Here is a 16,140-nt window from a genome sequence, read left to right on the forward strand (position 1 = left end):
GTTATAGTTAAAATCTGGTCTCGTCACGATATTGGGTTCAGGAGAAGGTCTGAACCCAATATCGTGTATTGTCTCTTGAGCTAAGTGTATCGTCACACCCCTATTCAGTATCATAGTGTTTCACAAGCTCAGCATGACGAGTGCTGAGTGTTAAAAAAAACTGCGGCTAAACTTGAATAATTGATTAGCAGAACAAAATGGGTGTAGTTTTCCACAATACTCAGAGGACGAAGCAGCTCTAATAATCCAGCCTGTAATTGCTTCAGTTTACCGGGCCTTTCTTTGTAGTCTCAATGACATACCGGCAGTGAGGGTGTCCTCCATCTTGTGCTCTTACAAAGAGCCACGTTAATTGCATCAGAAATGTGAGGTTGTTGTTTTTCAAGAAGGGAACATGTCCTTGAATTGTGCAGAGCTGAAAAAAACACATGACTCATCTCTAGAGGAAGTGATCCTTTAAAGTGTCCTTTAAATCTCTGTTTTGTTTTTCTTCTTTCCCTCCAAAAGTCCCCCAAATCAGCATTCATCAGCGCAGCCAAAAAGGCCAAGTTAAAGACTAATCCTGTTAAAGTCCGCTTCGCTGAAGAGGTCATCATCAATGGCCAGGTTCCTGTAAGTCACATTGAATACTGATTCATTCTGTACACATCTAGGTTCTGAACAGGAGACAACAGCAGCAGACCTGAACTCCAAAAGATGGCATAGAGGAGAGTGATGCATGAGTGAAAAAAATGCACCTTTCTTTTCATCACACTAAAATCACTGGCATGTGTATATCCTTGACAGAAAAAGGGGGACACTCTCGCAGAGAGCTTCCCTGATATGTTGGATGAGTCACACAGAGAAGAGTTTTTTCAGTGAACAACCACAAAGTGAGGAGACTATCAGGCAGTCATTTGAGCAAAAAAGACAGCATCATCATTGTGATACATTGTACTACTTTCACTCGATGAAAAATGTCATGGAAATGAAATGAAATGTGAAAAAGAATCACAATAGCTCATTTACATGTTTCAAGACATTGTTTGACATTATGGGAAACAAGCTAATTCTCTCTCTCGCTGAGAAAAATCAATACCACTCTCATACAGTATCTGGATTGGTTAAAAATTAAGCTACAGCCAGCAGCTGCTTAGCTTAGCTTAGCTTAGCTTAAGACTGGATGTGGATTTTTTTGATCTCTCCACAGGTAAAAACAAATCCGTATACCAGCATCTTTTAAAATCTCACTAATTAACATGTTATATAGTGTTTCTTTAATCCACACAAGAACCAAAATTACCATTTGTGGTTTTTACGTTGGGGTTACGTGTCAGACTATTTCTTGGCTGGGAGCAGTAACTTTCTGGTATATAACGTTGGTGAGCTTTAGAGGTGCTGGTAGACAGACTGTGTTACCTACAGAGCCAGGCGAGCTGTTTTTCCTTCCTCCATGCCTCTATGCAAAGCCAAGACATCCATTTCCTGGCTGTAGCTTAATAATTACTGTACAGATATGAGCGTAGTATCAATCCTCTCATCCCAGCAAGAAAGAAAACAAGTGTATTTCCTAAAATGTAGAACTACTACTTTAATCCTCCATATTGAGTTCTTGAATATGCAATAATCTCCCAGGGTGTTCTAATTACAGTGTTTTCAAACCCAACTCTCATGCATTTCAAAGCGAAAATATAAATACAACTTTCAATCAGAAAAAGTGAGATTTGTTGATAAAATGATTCTTCATACTTCTTCAGGAAATGGTGAAGGACAACTCGCTTCTTTTCATGCCAAATGTTCTGAAGGTGTACCTGGAGAACGGGCAGACTAAATCATTTAAATTTGACAGCAACACATCCATTAAGGTAGGTGCTTTAAAGAACCTTGCTTCGCTATGAAATGCAGTTGCTTAATCTAAAGTGATGTTCAGTTTAAATGTTGAATGTTATTCACAGTTGCAGCGTACATGAGAAAGTGCAAACTCCTCCCTTCATGTGGCCTTCAGAACCTTTTCTGAATTCAAACAAACAGCATTTTGAACTTAATTAACAGTGGAACAGGGAGACCTTGGTCAGCAATCCACATTTCCTTCGTTTTGTATCTATTGCAGTTGAAATACAGATTGTGTTGTAGTAGTGTTCAACCGTGAAAGTGATTTATGGTTATGGCACTGAGCTGCTGCATCTGCACGCTTCTCATATTGTATTAACTCTGACTTTGTCTGTGTGAAAGGATGTCATCCTGACCCTGCAAGAAAAGCTATCCATTAAGAGCATTGAGCACTTCTCTCTGATGCTGGAGCAAAGAGCTGAGGGATCTGCCAGCAAACTCATGCTGCTGCATGAGCAGGAGATGCTAACTCAGGTGAGACAGCTCTCTTGGGTGCTACTAGACAGGAGAGAAGCAGTTAAATAACAGACTTGATGGCACACCAGCCTTGTCTTCAGTATACAATAAATATTTTTTGTATTAATCCTGCAGTACAACAGGAGCAAAACTACAGGCTCTTTATACATATTATACATGATAAATGTGTAATAATGAATAGAGATGCACCGACATATTTTCTTGGCTAATTCAGATTGTCTAACATTTTTGTAACTTTCTGAAAATACAAATAAATAAATAAAATTCCCTTTTTCTAGTTGGGTATTTCTTATTTTACCATTTTGATTCTACCTAATTCTCAACCTTAGTTTAGTGTTTATTCACAAACTACTTAGAGTTCAGTTTCCACAGCAGCAGGTAAGCTGCGTGTGGAGGAGGCTTGTTGTTAATGACGTAGCGTACCGAAACGGCAGAGACCAACGTGTTACTGACTGACGCAGGCACCAACCAGGTGTGTTCAATGTTACTATACTGGGTCCGTGCTTGTAAAATATCTACTCCTCATCGTCTAACATAATACTCAATATCTTTGTTTCTATGCAAAGTACTAAAATGGGTCATTAATATACCTGGGGTCATCCACCCAAGTCTGTGTGGGGAAACAGGCGTTACAGGTATTACAAATTGCGAGCATTGTGTCTTCTTCACTAACGGTGAAGCATGTGTGTGGCTGTGACAGTAGTCAACTGTCTGTGCCACTGTGCGCATGGCGTTAAACATCGTGCAGCACAGCATGCGTGTAAATTTGGTCGGCACAGAATCAGATATGTGAAACTCATCTGCCCCGGTCACCGGTCATGGCCAATTAAGCTGAAAACTGTCACCGGCCGATGGATCTGTGCATCTCTATGTTAAAGAAATAGCTTGAAATTTTGGGAAATATGCTTATTCATTTTCTTACCAAGAGTTAGAGGAAATCAATACACCTCTGAAATAGTACATCAAGAAAATCACTACTTCTTGTTTTTATGCTTTATATGGATTAACAATAGAAATAAATCTTTCCCCTTTTTCCAGTCTATTCCAGTCTATTTAATTTAAGCTAACCATCTTCTGGCTCCAGCTACATATTTAACGGACATATATTGAATGAGAGTAGTGTTAATTTTCTCATCTAACTCGGCAAGAAAGTGATAAGCTTATTTCCCAAAATGTCAAATTTTGACTATATTAATCCTAACAGACTCCATGATTTTAGTTCATATCAAATGTTGCATGGAATACACAATTTTGAAAAATCTGTGAGCACTTGTTATTAGACATTTTTGCAGACACAAACACATGACTGATGGGACCCTCCTTATCTTCTGACGTGTACTGTAGGTGACACAGAGGCCAGGGTCTCACAAGATGAAGTGCTTTTTTCGCATCACTTTTGTCCCAAAGGATCCTGTGGACCTGCTTAGGAGAGATGCAGTGGCATTTGAGTACCTCTATGTTCAGGTGAATATCAGCAGATGCAGATAACACTTAACAGCAAACACATGGTTTCTGTAGGTGTGTTAGTGTCTTGCATTTAGTGGTAAGAAGAGTAACTAATAAGTTATGTGTAACCTCCTCCTGTCCTCTCCCTCCACGGCTCCTCCAGAGCTGTAATGATGTGGTATTGGAGAGATTTGGGTCAGAGCTGAAATACGACACGGCCCTCCATCTGGCTGCCCTGCAAATGTATATTCTAACCATCAATACCAAGCAGTCCCAGAAAGTTTCCCTCAAGTACATTGAGTAAGTAGATTGGATTTCACACTGCACAATGCAAGCTGGAATCCAACTATAAAGCAATTTAGTTGTTTCCAGAATGTTATTATACAATAAAACAATAATCATCTCACTAGCATTGTTCTACTGCAATGCCAGAAGATACATCCCTGCTGGTTAGTTAATGATTCTGATTGTACCCTGTCAGTTGATTGACACATCACCTCAGGGTGAAGTAAATCGATCACCGGTCAAGAATGATTACTTGACTGTTTTTATAGTCATTTAGTGACCTTCTCTGATCTTTATGAATTGTGCGTCTGCAGGAAGGAATGGGGTCTGGCATTGTTCCTGCCTCCTGCGGTTCTGTCTAGCATGAAAGAGAAGAACATCAAAAAAGCCCTCACTCACATCCTTAAAACCAACCAGACCCTGGTGCCGCCTGGTAAAAAGGTAGTGTGCTGCCTTCTTCCTTTTCTCTCTCCATCTCTTTGTATATGTATGTCTCACCATCTCTCTCTCTCTCTCTGCTTTGCACTACATCTGAAAAGACTCTTGACTACCACCTAGTGGAGTGTCAAGTTTCAAAATAATGGTGCTGGGTGGTCCCTTGTACAGATAATGTTGCACTCTTTTAACTTGAACAATACATTCTGCAGTGAATGCCTCATTTAAATTATTTCAGCTTGTGTCTTATCGTGTGTATCATATTTTCTCCCCGTTCCAGCTGACTGCCTTGCAGGCAAAGGTCCATTATCTGAAGTATCTCAGTGATTTGAGGCTGTATGGAGGACGGGTATTTAAATCTGTGCTAATTGTGAGTAAAACCATCACGGTACCCCACATTTTATATATAAGCGAGTGTGTGAAAACATGTCAGGTCACACGCTGTTCATCTGCATGCAGAAAGTGACATATGTGTTGACTCTGTCTTCCCTTTTTTATAGCAAGGGGAGAAGCACACAGAAGTGACGCTTCTGGTGGGGCCCAAATATGGCATCAGCCATGTGATTAACACCAAAACAAACCTGGTGGCGCTTCTGGCTGATTTTAGTCATGTCAACCGCATTGAGATGTATACAGAAGATGAGAACAGGGTTAGAGTGGAACTACATGTTCTGGATGTAAAGGTTAATAAACCTTCTGTTTCTTTAAATAAAAGAATGCTGACTGGTTTGGGGAACATTTTCTATGATTTTACACTGATAACACCAAGTCTGTTCAGCACCCATTCGTCCATTTATTTTGTGCTCATTGTCGTCTGCTCATCTGCCTCTTTTACAGCCCATCACCCTCTTAATGCAGTCTGTTGATGCAATGAACCTGGCCTGTTTGACTGCTGGCTACTACAGATTACTGGTGGACTCTCGGCGCTCTATCTTCAATGTGGCCAAAAACACAGACGGTAATGAAACAAGTACGTCTGTGAACGGTCACAAGATTACTCATCAAAATGGTATGTTTAAAATAGATCCGTTTCATTTTTTGGTTCCTCTTTGCAGGCCATGCAACAAGAATAAAGCAGAACTACCAGACCATCGAGTGCACATACAGCACACCCCATAAAGTATGTGAAGACAGAAACAACCAGAGGTGCAGCCAAGATTATTCTGACCAGGAGTGTGAATACCTCGACCATGGGAGATATGAAGGCCAACCAGTCTACATAACTGAGATCCACCAGGCCCAGCACTCAATGCACATGGCAGAAAGAGCCGAGTGCTGCAGAATCCCTTGCTCCCAAACTTACCTCAACGTCCCAAGGCCCAAACCCCAAGACTCATCCAGGAGTGCAAAGGTCTCCTTCATATTTGGAGATCCTCCCTTAGACAGTGTAAACCCCCAAAATCTGGGCTACCAGAGACTGATGGATGACGGCCCAGAGATCCTAGACAATCACAGCCCCATGTATAGGCGTCTCGAGGAGGACTATAAGATGATGGATGCCATAGAAGACAGTGATGGTTATCAGTACTCCACCAAAATCTTTGGTCCTACAGAATGCATTGAGGAGCCACTGCTACATGATATCTGCTACGCGGAGACAACAGATGACGCAGAAGATGAGGATGACATCAGCTGTGAGGAGGACACAGTGATGAGTGACATTGACAAGCCTATGTTACTCTCGCTCTCAGGGTCCAGCGATGATATCATTGACTTGACTTCCCTCCCTCCCCCACCAGAGGGTAATGACGAGGAGGACAATGACGTACTGCTGCACTCTCTTAACCTGGCCATCGCTGCTCCCCCTCCCGGCTTCAGGGACAGCTCTGACGAGGAGGAGCAGCAGGGGGCTGGGACTCGGGCCCAGGGGGCCTGCAATGATATCCCAGTGTCTCTCATAGATTCAGTGCCCACCCACACAGCAGAGAGCCACGGGGAGCCTCTAAACGATGCAGTGGTGTCCACCTTACAAGCACTCGAGGCCCTCGCTGCATCTGAGGAACAGGGTCCAGGACAGTCTGAGAGTAGCACAGGTTCTCCTTATACTATTGTAACGTTCATCCATTAACACCACACATGTTCCAGCCATTCACTTTTGATTTGTTGTTGTTGATTTTTTTTTTCAATAAAGCCCATTTTGTTCTATGTTTCCATTTGTGTGAGTATTTCTTCATTCGTTTGAGCATAAAAACTGTTGTGTCATTATTGTATAATTTTGTCAAGATTTGTTGTTGTTTTGTGGCTCATTTTGTTTGTTTTCTCAACTGCACACTCCACCATGTCAGATGTTTGCTGCTACTATAGAACAAAGGAAAACAAATGGAATGTTATCATATAGTAGTTTCTATTTATTATTGTCAGTGTTGTTCACTCATTTTCTCCCCTACATGCTGAATTACTTCATCAATACATCACTATTAACTGTATTTGATCCTAATCTCTGATATGTGTTAATGAAATGTTTGTCTTTCTGTGGCACACAGGTGTAGAAATATCACGAGCGTTTAGTCCTGAGTCCTCAGATTCTGGCAATGAGACAAATTCCTCTGAAATGACGGAGAGCTCCGAGCAGGCCACTGCTCAGAGACACTCAGAGAACCACCTGAGGATGCATGTAGCCATGACAGAAGTATACCACACCGTGAATGAGGAAAAGACAGAGGTCAACTCTCCAAGCGATGGTGGCGAGGGAGCTATGCAGTACAACCCCCAGGAGAATCCGGAGGAGGCGAAGTCATCTGCTGTTGGTTCCTCACAGATTTTTCACTCGGATGGCGGTGAGATGGAGCCAGAGACAATGGAAATAAAATCACTCAGTGAATACTTCACTAAGATGCATATGGGCTCAGTAATGAGCAGGCAGAGAGGAAAGCAGAGACAGGCAGAGAGCAGAATCCAAGGTGATACGTGTGAATCTTCTGATAGACCTCACATGACTTCTCAAGACTCCACTAAAGACGAGCCCCCCCATCTTGTTGGGAAGTATAACGCTTTCACTGTGAGAGATTCCTATTACATGAATCAACTTGATCTGGGGCGAACTCACTTTAAAGACAGGCATCAAAAATGCCAGCAGAGAGCGCCCGGAAACAAAATGGCAGAAAATCTCTCTCCAGAATGTGTGAATGACTCACAGGCTGCCCACGCAGACAGGTTGACAGGAAAGGGAGAGAAACAGGACTTGGATGAAAGAAGCCAACAGTTCAAAGCCCATCTCCGCTCCCCATCTAAAGGGCCCATCCCAGCAGAGGGTGAGGCCACTCCACAGGATAATGAGCAGCAGCACATTAAGATTCCGCCGTCTGAGCACGAAGTCACACGGTTATATGAATACAACGTGAGCAAGCGCATGTCATCGATACAGAGCGAAGGCGTTCATTCCCTCCAAAGCTCACAGTGTTCCTCTATAGACGCTGGTTGCAGCACAGGCAGCAGCAGCTGTGTCACTCCCATGGATTCTCCCCTTTGTGCCACAGAAAATATGCATGTACTGTCAGAGTCCTCGCTCAAGGGGCTGAGTTATGTAACCGCCGAGGAGAAAGCTTATGGGCCCCCAGGTCAGGGGAGGGTTGGCCATCCCATGGATCCGACCCTGCTGAGAAAGATCCATGCAGCTACCAGTGCTGAGCCTGGGTTTACACGGGACGGAAGTCACAGAATGCCCAAGATAAAAGAAACCACAGGTAAAACTAAATAGGAGGGTGCTGCCTCCCATCTATGTTTGTGTAAATGTTCCTTTTGTTCCTTTCATGCATACTCACTACAGGAAAATAAGGGCAGGAGTAGATTTTAAACGGTCAGTTCACACAAATTACAAAAATAATTATTTTCTCATCTACTTCCTGGTATCTAGCCATGCAGGTAATTTTGGTTTTATTTGAAATATCTATCTCTGAGATTTCCGCCTCCCTCTAATACAATGTAGGTGAATGGAATTTCATTTGTGGTGCTCACAGCAAAGAATAATAGCATCAATGATCTAGATAATACGCTGAATGTGATTTGTGTTGACTGACTCTTTAGGACAGTGGTTCTGAAAATGAAGGTAGGTACACCCCCTAGGGCTGCCAAGATAAATCAGAGATAATAAAGAGTCTTTTCCTTAAAAAATATCAGAAAACCTTCACATCCTCAGGCCTCCAAATAACACTATCTATGACAATATGTTGCAAGTAGATGTTGAAGTTTTAAGGGGCCACAAGCCAAAAAGCAACCACTACTTCAGAACATTTTCCTGCCCTTATTTGCCTGCAGTGAGGAGATTTCTTAAAATGTCACTTAAGTTTTTTTCATCCATTAGACCCTTTAGGAATTCAGACAGCATTTAAGGAATTAAGGAAAAGATGCATATTATATTCAGATTTCTTTAAATATTGTACATACAGGCCTCGGTATAACACTGTTATTAACTTGTATGAAACAGTTTATTACAGATGAATATGTGCTGTCAGGGAGATGCTTAACAGTTCTCTTTGTTTTCCTACTACCCCTAGTGTAGCTTGCACACAGCTGAAGAAGGTTGGGGAAGAGTCATCTTTAGTTCTCTATAAAGAGACCAGTACCACCACCACAACCATGTCACCATCATCATTAAGAAGTAGCACAGAGCCCAGCGGGCTAACACAGGCCAGCCCCGAGCCCGACCCACACGCCCTGGCTTTCCCCTCAAGCGGATCTTCATGTGAACCTACAACAGGCAGCGTCAGGAAGCCACGCAGGGCTCGGATGCTCAGGAGCAGCTGGAGCACAATAATGCCAGCTCACAGGAGCTTAGAAGCACTGTTAGAGAAGACCAAAGCCACACTTACAGGGAAGAGTGGTGGTCAGAATTTCCAGTCTCACGATCCCCCAAAAGTACAGAGGATATTCTCTGCCAAAACCTTGCCCAAGAGTTTGTCCCAGGGTTCAGTCGCCTCTAATTCATCGGGTAGACGGCTGCAAAGAGAAGCCTCCCTGTTGCTGCCAGAGTCAACAGCACCAAGGCTGGATGCAGGTACATGGAGGTGTCGTGGGCCATTCAGTCACTGCTTCTTGCGGAGAAAGACAAATGCCGATGGTGATAATGAAGGTGATGGGATTCCGTCACATTCTCTGTTCTCTGTCAGCTCGCTTTGTTTCCGTAGAGAGGAAAACTCGTTCTTGAAAGCTGACTATAAAGCTGAGCAGGGTAACATGGCCACAGCTACGAGTGACACGAGCCTTAAAGCAAGGCTAGCTCGTGTAAATTCAATGAAGGGAAAAACCTACAGCCTTCACACAGGGTTTGCACTCGCACGAAAGGATGCCTTAGACATGGTCAGTGTGTTGCGTTCCAGCGTCGGCCCCTTGTCCAGAGGTGAGAAGACCGAGGTCAACGAGGCTGACATGGATACGTTCTCCCAGCTGCTTTTCATGCAGGCCAAAGTGCTGAGCAGCGCCTGCAGTCAGATGGCTGTGGAGTACATCCACCCAGAGGAGTTACTGCTCACTCTGACGCACAGCTTCCACACACTCTGCTGCCTGACGCAAGCCTGCATGTCACTAGTTGAAGGCCTGAGCACTGAGAGCGAGCGGCGCAAGGTGGTAGCCAAGGTGGATGAGGTCGTCATGAACTACGTGTGTCTGCTGAAAGCTGCTGAGGCAGCTTCGGGAAGTTCCCCCAATGACCAAAGTGTGAATGCATTGACACATCACTCTGCCACCATGTCTGCTATTATAAACACACTAACTCACTCACTGAAAACACTGGTCAACAAATAAACTGTTGTTATTTCGTCCTGATTATTGATTTTAAAGCCATACGTAAGAGACATGGGTTTAACAACCAATGTGAACTGCTGTGAAAAAAATCTTGCCTTGTGTATACAATATTTTATTATGTAAAGTAAAAATAAAACTATATGAAGAACTGAAGTTTTAAATAGATTATATTAAGGCCTCTATGAAGAAGCATATGACCCTCCTCACAAGTATATTATCTAATATTACATAATAGGGATCATTTTAATGATTTATTGGTTATATTAAGGGGTTTAACATGTAGATTATTACAACCTTATTGATACCTTGTTTATAAATTGTAAAAAATATATATTCTGTTGGAGAAATGCATACACTATCTAGAGCTCTCGACAAATCATTGCACAGGACAAGACGTCATCAGATAAAAGTAACGCATATGACTTTCATTTGCTGGATTCACCTTAATTTAATGAATAGCATACTTTACACATGAACACTGAGTACTTTCCTGTTATTTTTGTCAACATCATTAAAAAGATTAAAAAAGTCTTTCTCAAATTATTTTTTTCTGTTTTGTTTAAATAAACATGAGTGTGGTTCTGTAATAAACATGAACCACGTGATTGTGGTTCTGTTTGTTACCAAGCTCTCATACAATACCATATTGTGTACTTAATTTTGCATTGGTAAAATGCAAATTCTTAATCGTGAATTCTCTTTTCGGTTGATCACTCGAACATTAAAAACAGATAAACAGAGGCTGACAGAATGACTTTTCGAAAGTATACAAGTTTGCTCCTAAAACTGCATTATTTATACAGAAAAGTTGCTTTACCCATGTTTTGTTTTAAAACTATGCTAATAATTCATGATTTTTACTATTTACTCGAGCCTGAGTGGTGGTAATGCTTCTTGCATTAATAATGATGGTGGCCCATTTCACACAGTGAGAGAGTGTTTGCACCAAGGTATGTGTGTAATAGACAAGCACGTTGCATGATGGTTATGCACCTGATTCTGCAGCCATGCTAGCAGTTCTACGAGGCCATACTCTGGGTTAACATGGGCTACACGAATGCTAACATGGTCACAGTGAAAGTACTAACATGCTGATAATTAGCAGGAAATGTTCGCCATGTTCACCATTTTAGTTTAGCTTGTTAGCATGTCATTAGTTTAGGACCTGATGATGGCGCTTCTTGAAGGGGTGATGAGTATGTGCCATATTCAAGAGCAAACTTTCAAATAGTTGTCAATACATTTCACTCTGAACCACAAATATTAACCTTGTGGTGGCGCTACAGAAGAAGTCAGGGGATCACCACAGTCAGTAGGATTCATAGTCTGAGGACCATAAATGTAATTAGGTGCCAATCCATCTTGTAGAAGTTGAGATATTTCATATGATAAGTGAAAACTGACCTGTTTGTGATGCTAGAGGAAAGGTCAGGGGATTGCCAGTCAATAAAATTCCTTCTCTGGGCACCATGGATATCTGTACCAAATTGCACGGGAACTTACACGATAGCTGCTGAGATATTCTAGTCTAGACCCAAGTGGTGGAGTGACAGACAAACAGACTGACATTGCCAGTAAAATTTGTCATCATGCCCTTTTACTGTATAAGAGGCTGATTAGGTACATGTTTTTTTCAAAACAAAACAGTGTCTTTTCCTACTTTGGGTCTCCCAAACAAAAGGCAAAACATAGGCCAAGACTGTTTGGACAGATCACACGTGAGAGTGAGAATTACTTAGCCGCAAAGTAGCCACAGAATACAGAAGAAGATTCTGCCCGGGGTGCCAGAATAGCATTTTTAGCATGTAAGCTGATAAACCTAAACCCAAGCATAGGTTTCACTTTCCCTAGCAGGCTAATCAGAAGTGAAACTGCTCTTTCCACTGGTGGTGGCAACTCTTCCAGCTTTGCTATATTATATTGTACTATAAGAGCAAGAGTCTAATATATTTGATCCTTCTATTCTAAAGGAAGTCTCTTTGAGGTAATCGTGACATAAAGCAACATTTGCACCATTATTATAACAAACAACAATCAGCCCACCACTATGAAACATACACTGTAAAAGATGGAAGATTTGGATGAGTGTGGTTTGTGACAATAGGGAAGTGATGCTGGCTAATTATACACATTATGGGCTAACCCAGCCACCTGTTACTTTCATCTCATCACCTTAGAACTGATCATCAATGTTACACTCCTTTCAGTACTCGATCCAACTTGACAACAGAACAGAACAGGACCTTTTTTTCAACCTCTCACGTGAACAATGTTCTTCCCCCTGGTGAGTATCCGTTATCTTTGTTCATATACTGTATAGTATTATATTACATTAAGAAGAAGTGTGATGGCAGGATGGCTTTGATCAGAAGGGCTTTAAAGTAGATGGAGAATTGGAAAATGAAACGCTAGCTTGTACCAGTTCCTACTTGTATTGTGAGGTAGCACATCCTGTACTATATACCTTACTCAGAATGATGATTTTAGCATGTGATTCTGCTTGATTTGTGCATTATGTGTGTTTTCTGTATTATCGGCTTTCCACCTGCACACATTTCTCAGTGAACCACCTGTGTTTCTGTACAGATGTGTGTGGCACTGCTGGGCTGCTGTCTCACCATTTCGACAGCAAGCATTTCTTACCCAAAAACTCTGCCATGTGATGTTAGGGAGGCCACCGACGGCAGTGGGGTGACAGTGGACTGCACTGAGCGAAACCTTAAAGATATCCCCTTTGGCATCCCCAGAGACACTACCAATCTGACACTCACCATCAACCACATTCCTAATTTAAACTCCACCTCCTTTCACGGTCTGGAGAACCTGACTGAGATTGACATGAGGTGCAACTGTGTGCCCATCAAAATCGGCCCCAAGGACCGCATGTGCACTGCGAGCGTAACAATAGAGGAAAATACCTTTACCAGGCTGAGGAATCTACGAGCGCTGTATCTAGATGGCAATCAGCTCTACAGTATACCAAAAGGCCTGCCTTCAAGCCTGATCCTGCTGAGTTTGGAAGTGAATCACATTTATTATATTTCTAAAGCAAACCTGTCTGGGATCAGAAATGTAGAGATGCTTTACCTCAGTCAAAACTGCTACTACCGTAACCCATGTAATGTTTCCTATGATATAGAGGATGGTGCATTTTTACAGCTTAACAATTTAACATTGTTATGTCTTAAGTCAAATAACTTATCCTTTATTCCACAACAATTACCCACAAGCCTGAAGGAGTTGTATCTCTACAACAATAACATTCAAGAAGTCACCGATGAGGATTTCAAAAACCTAACTAACCTTGAGATTCTAGATATTAGCGGAAACTGTCCTCGATGTTACAATGCTCCTTTCCCATGCAACCCGTGCCCAAATAACTCACCTCTTAAAATTAGCAAGACTGCTTTTAAAATGTTGACAAAACTAAAGACGCTTCGTATGCACAGTAACTCTCTAACATGTGTGCCAGCTGAGTGGTTTGCTAGCACGACAGAGCTGAGAGTGCTTGACCTCTCATCAAACTTTTTAGCAAGAGAGATAGGAGTCACCACCTTCCCACAGTTTCTGGGAAAACTGGAAGAACTGGACCTTTCATTTAACTATGAGCTTCAGAGGTACCCTCAAACACTGAGACTGAGCTGCAGTTTCTCCTCCCTCAAATCCCTTAGGATTCTCAGACTAAAGGGCTTTGTGTTTCAGCAGCTAATTCCAGAGAGCATTGCTCCTTTAAAACCCCTCACAAACTTGGAGGTTTTAGATCTGGGTACGAACTTCATTAAAATGACAAACCTCAGTATTCTGATGGAATTAAAAAGCTTTAAAATAATCAGTCTGTCTGACAACAAAATATCTTCCCCGTCTGACGGCCAAGATGCTGTTGGTTTTTCTGGGGGAGAGCCGTTGTACTGGTCTCCCATGTCGGGTGCTGCTGAGTACCAAAGTAAGCAAGTGAGAGAGATTCATTACTTCAGATATGATGAATATGCACGCAGCTGCAAATACAAAGATAAAGAACTTGGAGTTGTTACATCCTTTGTCAAAAACCAATGCAGTGCGTTTGGCAAAACCCTGGATGTGAGCAGAAACAACATTTTCTTTTTGCATTCAAGATTTTTAAATCTTGAAGAGCTAAGGTGCCTCAATCTGTCTGGGAATGCAATGAGCCAAAGTCTGAATGGCTCTGAATTTACCTATCTGACTAATTTACAATATCTGGACTTCTCCTCAAATCGCCTGGACTTGCTCTACTCCACTGCATTTCAAGAGCTTAAAAATCTGGTCATCTTAGATATAAGTAACAACAACCATTATTTTGAGTCCGAGGGTTTGACTCACATGTTGAATTTCACTAGAAATCTGAAAAATCTCAAGATATTGCTGATGAATCACAACAAGATCTCTACTTCCACTAACAGAGAGCTGGAGAGTCAATCTCTAGACAGGTTAGAGTTCAGAGATAACCGGTTAGATATGTTGTGGAGAGATGGGGATCTCAGATATGTCAATTATTTCAAGAAATTAGTTAATCTGACTGTCCTCGACATCTCTGAAAACAACCTCAATTTCATTCCAAAGGAAGTGTTCAGCGGTCTACCAGACAAACTGTCTGAGCTCCATATCAAACACAACAAACTAACAAGCTTTGATTGGGAGAAATTACAACTTCTACATTCTTTGAAAGTCTTAGATCTCAGTGGAAACAGCTTAACTCATGTTCCACCCGTGCTGTCAAACTGCACCGAATCTCTCAGAAAGCTCATTTTACGTAAGAACCAAATCCTAAAACTCACGCCAGATTTCCTCAAGGATGCCTACATTTTAAAACATCTGGATCTCAGTTTTAACCACTTACAGCACATCGACGCATCTAGCTTTCCAGACGATGTTGTTGATAAGATGGACATGCTGCTTTTGCACAAAAACAGATTCCTCTGCTCTTGCAACGCCACATGGTTTATCACATGGCTCAACAGGACCAGAGTGACCATCCCCAGGCTGGCCACAGATGTCACCTGTGCTTCTCCGGGGGCACAAAGAGGTCATCCTGTGATCTCAGTGGACTTGCTGGCCTGCCAGCACAGCTACCTGTCAATCATCCTTTACACCCTCATGACCTCCCTCGTCCTCAGCTTCCTCACCCTGTCCATCTCCAGCCATCTTTTCCTGTGGGACGTCTGGTACATCTATCACTTCTGCAGGGCCAAGTTCAAAGGCTATGACCGCCTGTACTCCCAAAGTTCTGTCTATGATGCCTTTGTGATATATGACAAGGAGGATCCTGAGGTGTCAGAGTGGGTGATGAAGGAAATGTGCGCTCATCTGGAGGACCGCGGAGACCGCCGCCTGACACTGTGTCTGGAGGAACGGGACTGGATCCCTGGATGTCCCCTGATCGACAACCTCTCGCAGAGCATCCATAAGAGCAAGAGGACAGTGTTTATTCTCACTGGCAAATATATTAAAAGTGGCAACTTCAAGACAGCTTTCTACATGGCCAACCAAAGGCTAATGGATGAAAAAAATGACGTTATTGTGCTAATCTTCCTGAGAAAGTACCTTGCAATTCAAAGTACCTGAAATTAAGGAAGAGACTTTACAAGCGGTCTGTGCTGGAGTGGCCAACAAACCCTCAAGCCCAACCGTACTTCTGGTTCAGCCTGAGAAGTGTATTAGCAACGGAAAGTCACAAACAATACAACAATCTCTTCAAAGAGACATTGTAAATTGAACATTATGCTGTAAAACATGGTTCCTCCATAAATTTTAATTGCTCTGAATGTACTTCTGTTTAATTTGAATATAATGTGAACTCTCATTTAAATGTAAGAAAAAGAAGATGCTTGTGCTATTAATATTTGTGTGCTGATATAAAATTCCCTATTTACC

The 16,140-nt window shown here is 42.2% G+C and overlaps 2 protein-coding genes across 2 annotated transcripts in view; both read left to right on the plus strand.

Annotated features, from left to right (window-relative positions):
- The window catches only part of frmpd4 (FERM and PDZ domain containing 4), a 28,627-nt gene extending 17,853 nt beyond the window's left edge, over positions 1 to 10,774 (plus strand). The window contains exons 6-17 of the mRNA XM_038720618.1: positions 508 to 612; positions 1,737 to 1,844; positions 2,212 to 2,343; positions 3,691 to 3,810; positions 3,956 to 4,092; positions 4,392 to 4,518; positions 4,793 to 4,882; positions 5,013 to 5,195; positions 5,350 to 5,482; positions 5,568 to 6,545; positions 6,996 to 8,195; positions 9,011 to 10,774. Of these exons, the coding sequence (XP_038576546.1) occupies positions 508 to 612; positions 1,737 to 1,844; positions 2,212 to 2,343; positions 3,691 to 3,810; positions 3,956 to 4,092; positions 4,392 to 4,518; positions 4,793 to 4,882; positions 5,013 to 5,195; positions 5,350 to 5,482; positions 5,568 to 6,545; positions 6,996 to 8,195; positions 9,011 to 10,251 (4,554 nt within the window). The 3' untranslated portion in view covers positions 10,252 to 10,774. The remainder of the gene's footprint in view (positions 1 to 507; positions 613 to 1,736; positions 1,845 to 2,211; positions 2,344 to 3,690; positions 3,811 to 3,955; positions 4,093 to 4,391; positions 4,519 to 4,792; positions 4,883 to 5,012; positions 5,196 to 5,349; positions 5,483 to 5,567; positions 6,546 to 6,995; positions 8,196 to 9,010) is intronic.
- Positions 10,775 to 12,435: 1,661 nt separating this feature from the next.
- Positions 12,436 to 16,086, plus strand: tlr7 (toll-like receptor 7). The gene is given in 3 exon segments (XM_038720612.1): positions 12,436 to 12,535; positions 12,838 to 15,811; positions 15,814 to 16,086. Coding segments are annotated over 3 exon segments (3,153 nt in total). The 5' UTR covers positions 12,436 to 12,520; the 3' UTR covers positions 15,978 to 16,086.
- The last annotated feature ends 54 nt before the right edge of the window (positions 16,087 to 16,140 follow it).

The sequence above is a fragment of the Micropterus salmoides genome, unplaced genomic scaffold (assembly GCF_014851395.1).
Source record: "Micropterus salmoides isolate LMB-PRFRI ecotype aquatic unplaced genomic scaffold, ASM1485139v1 Ms_hic_scaffold_15, whole genome shotgun sequence".
Lineage (NCBI taxonomy): Eukaryota > Metazoa > Chordata > Actinopteri > Centrarchiformes > Centrarchidae > Micropterus > Micropterus salmoides.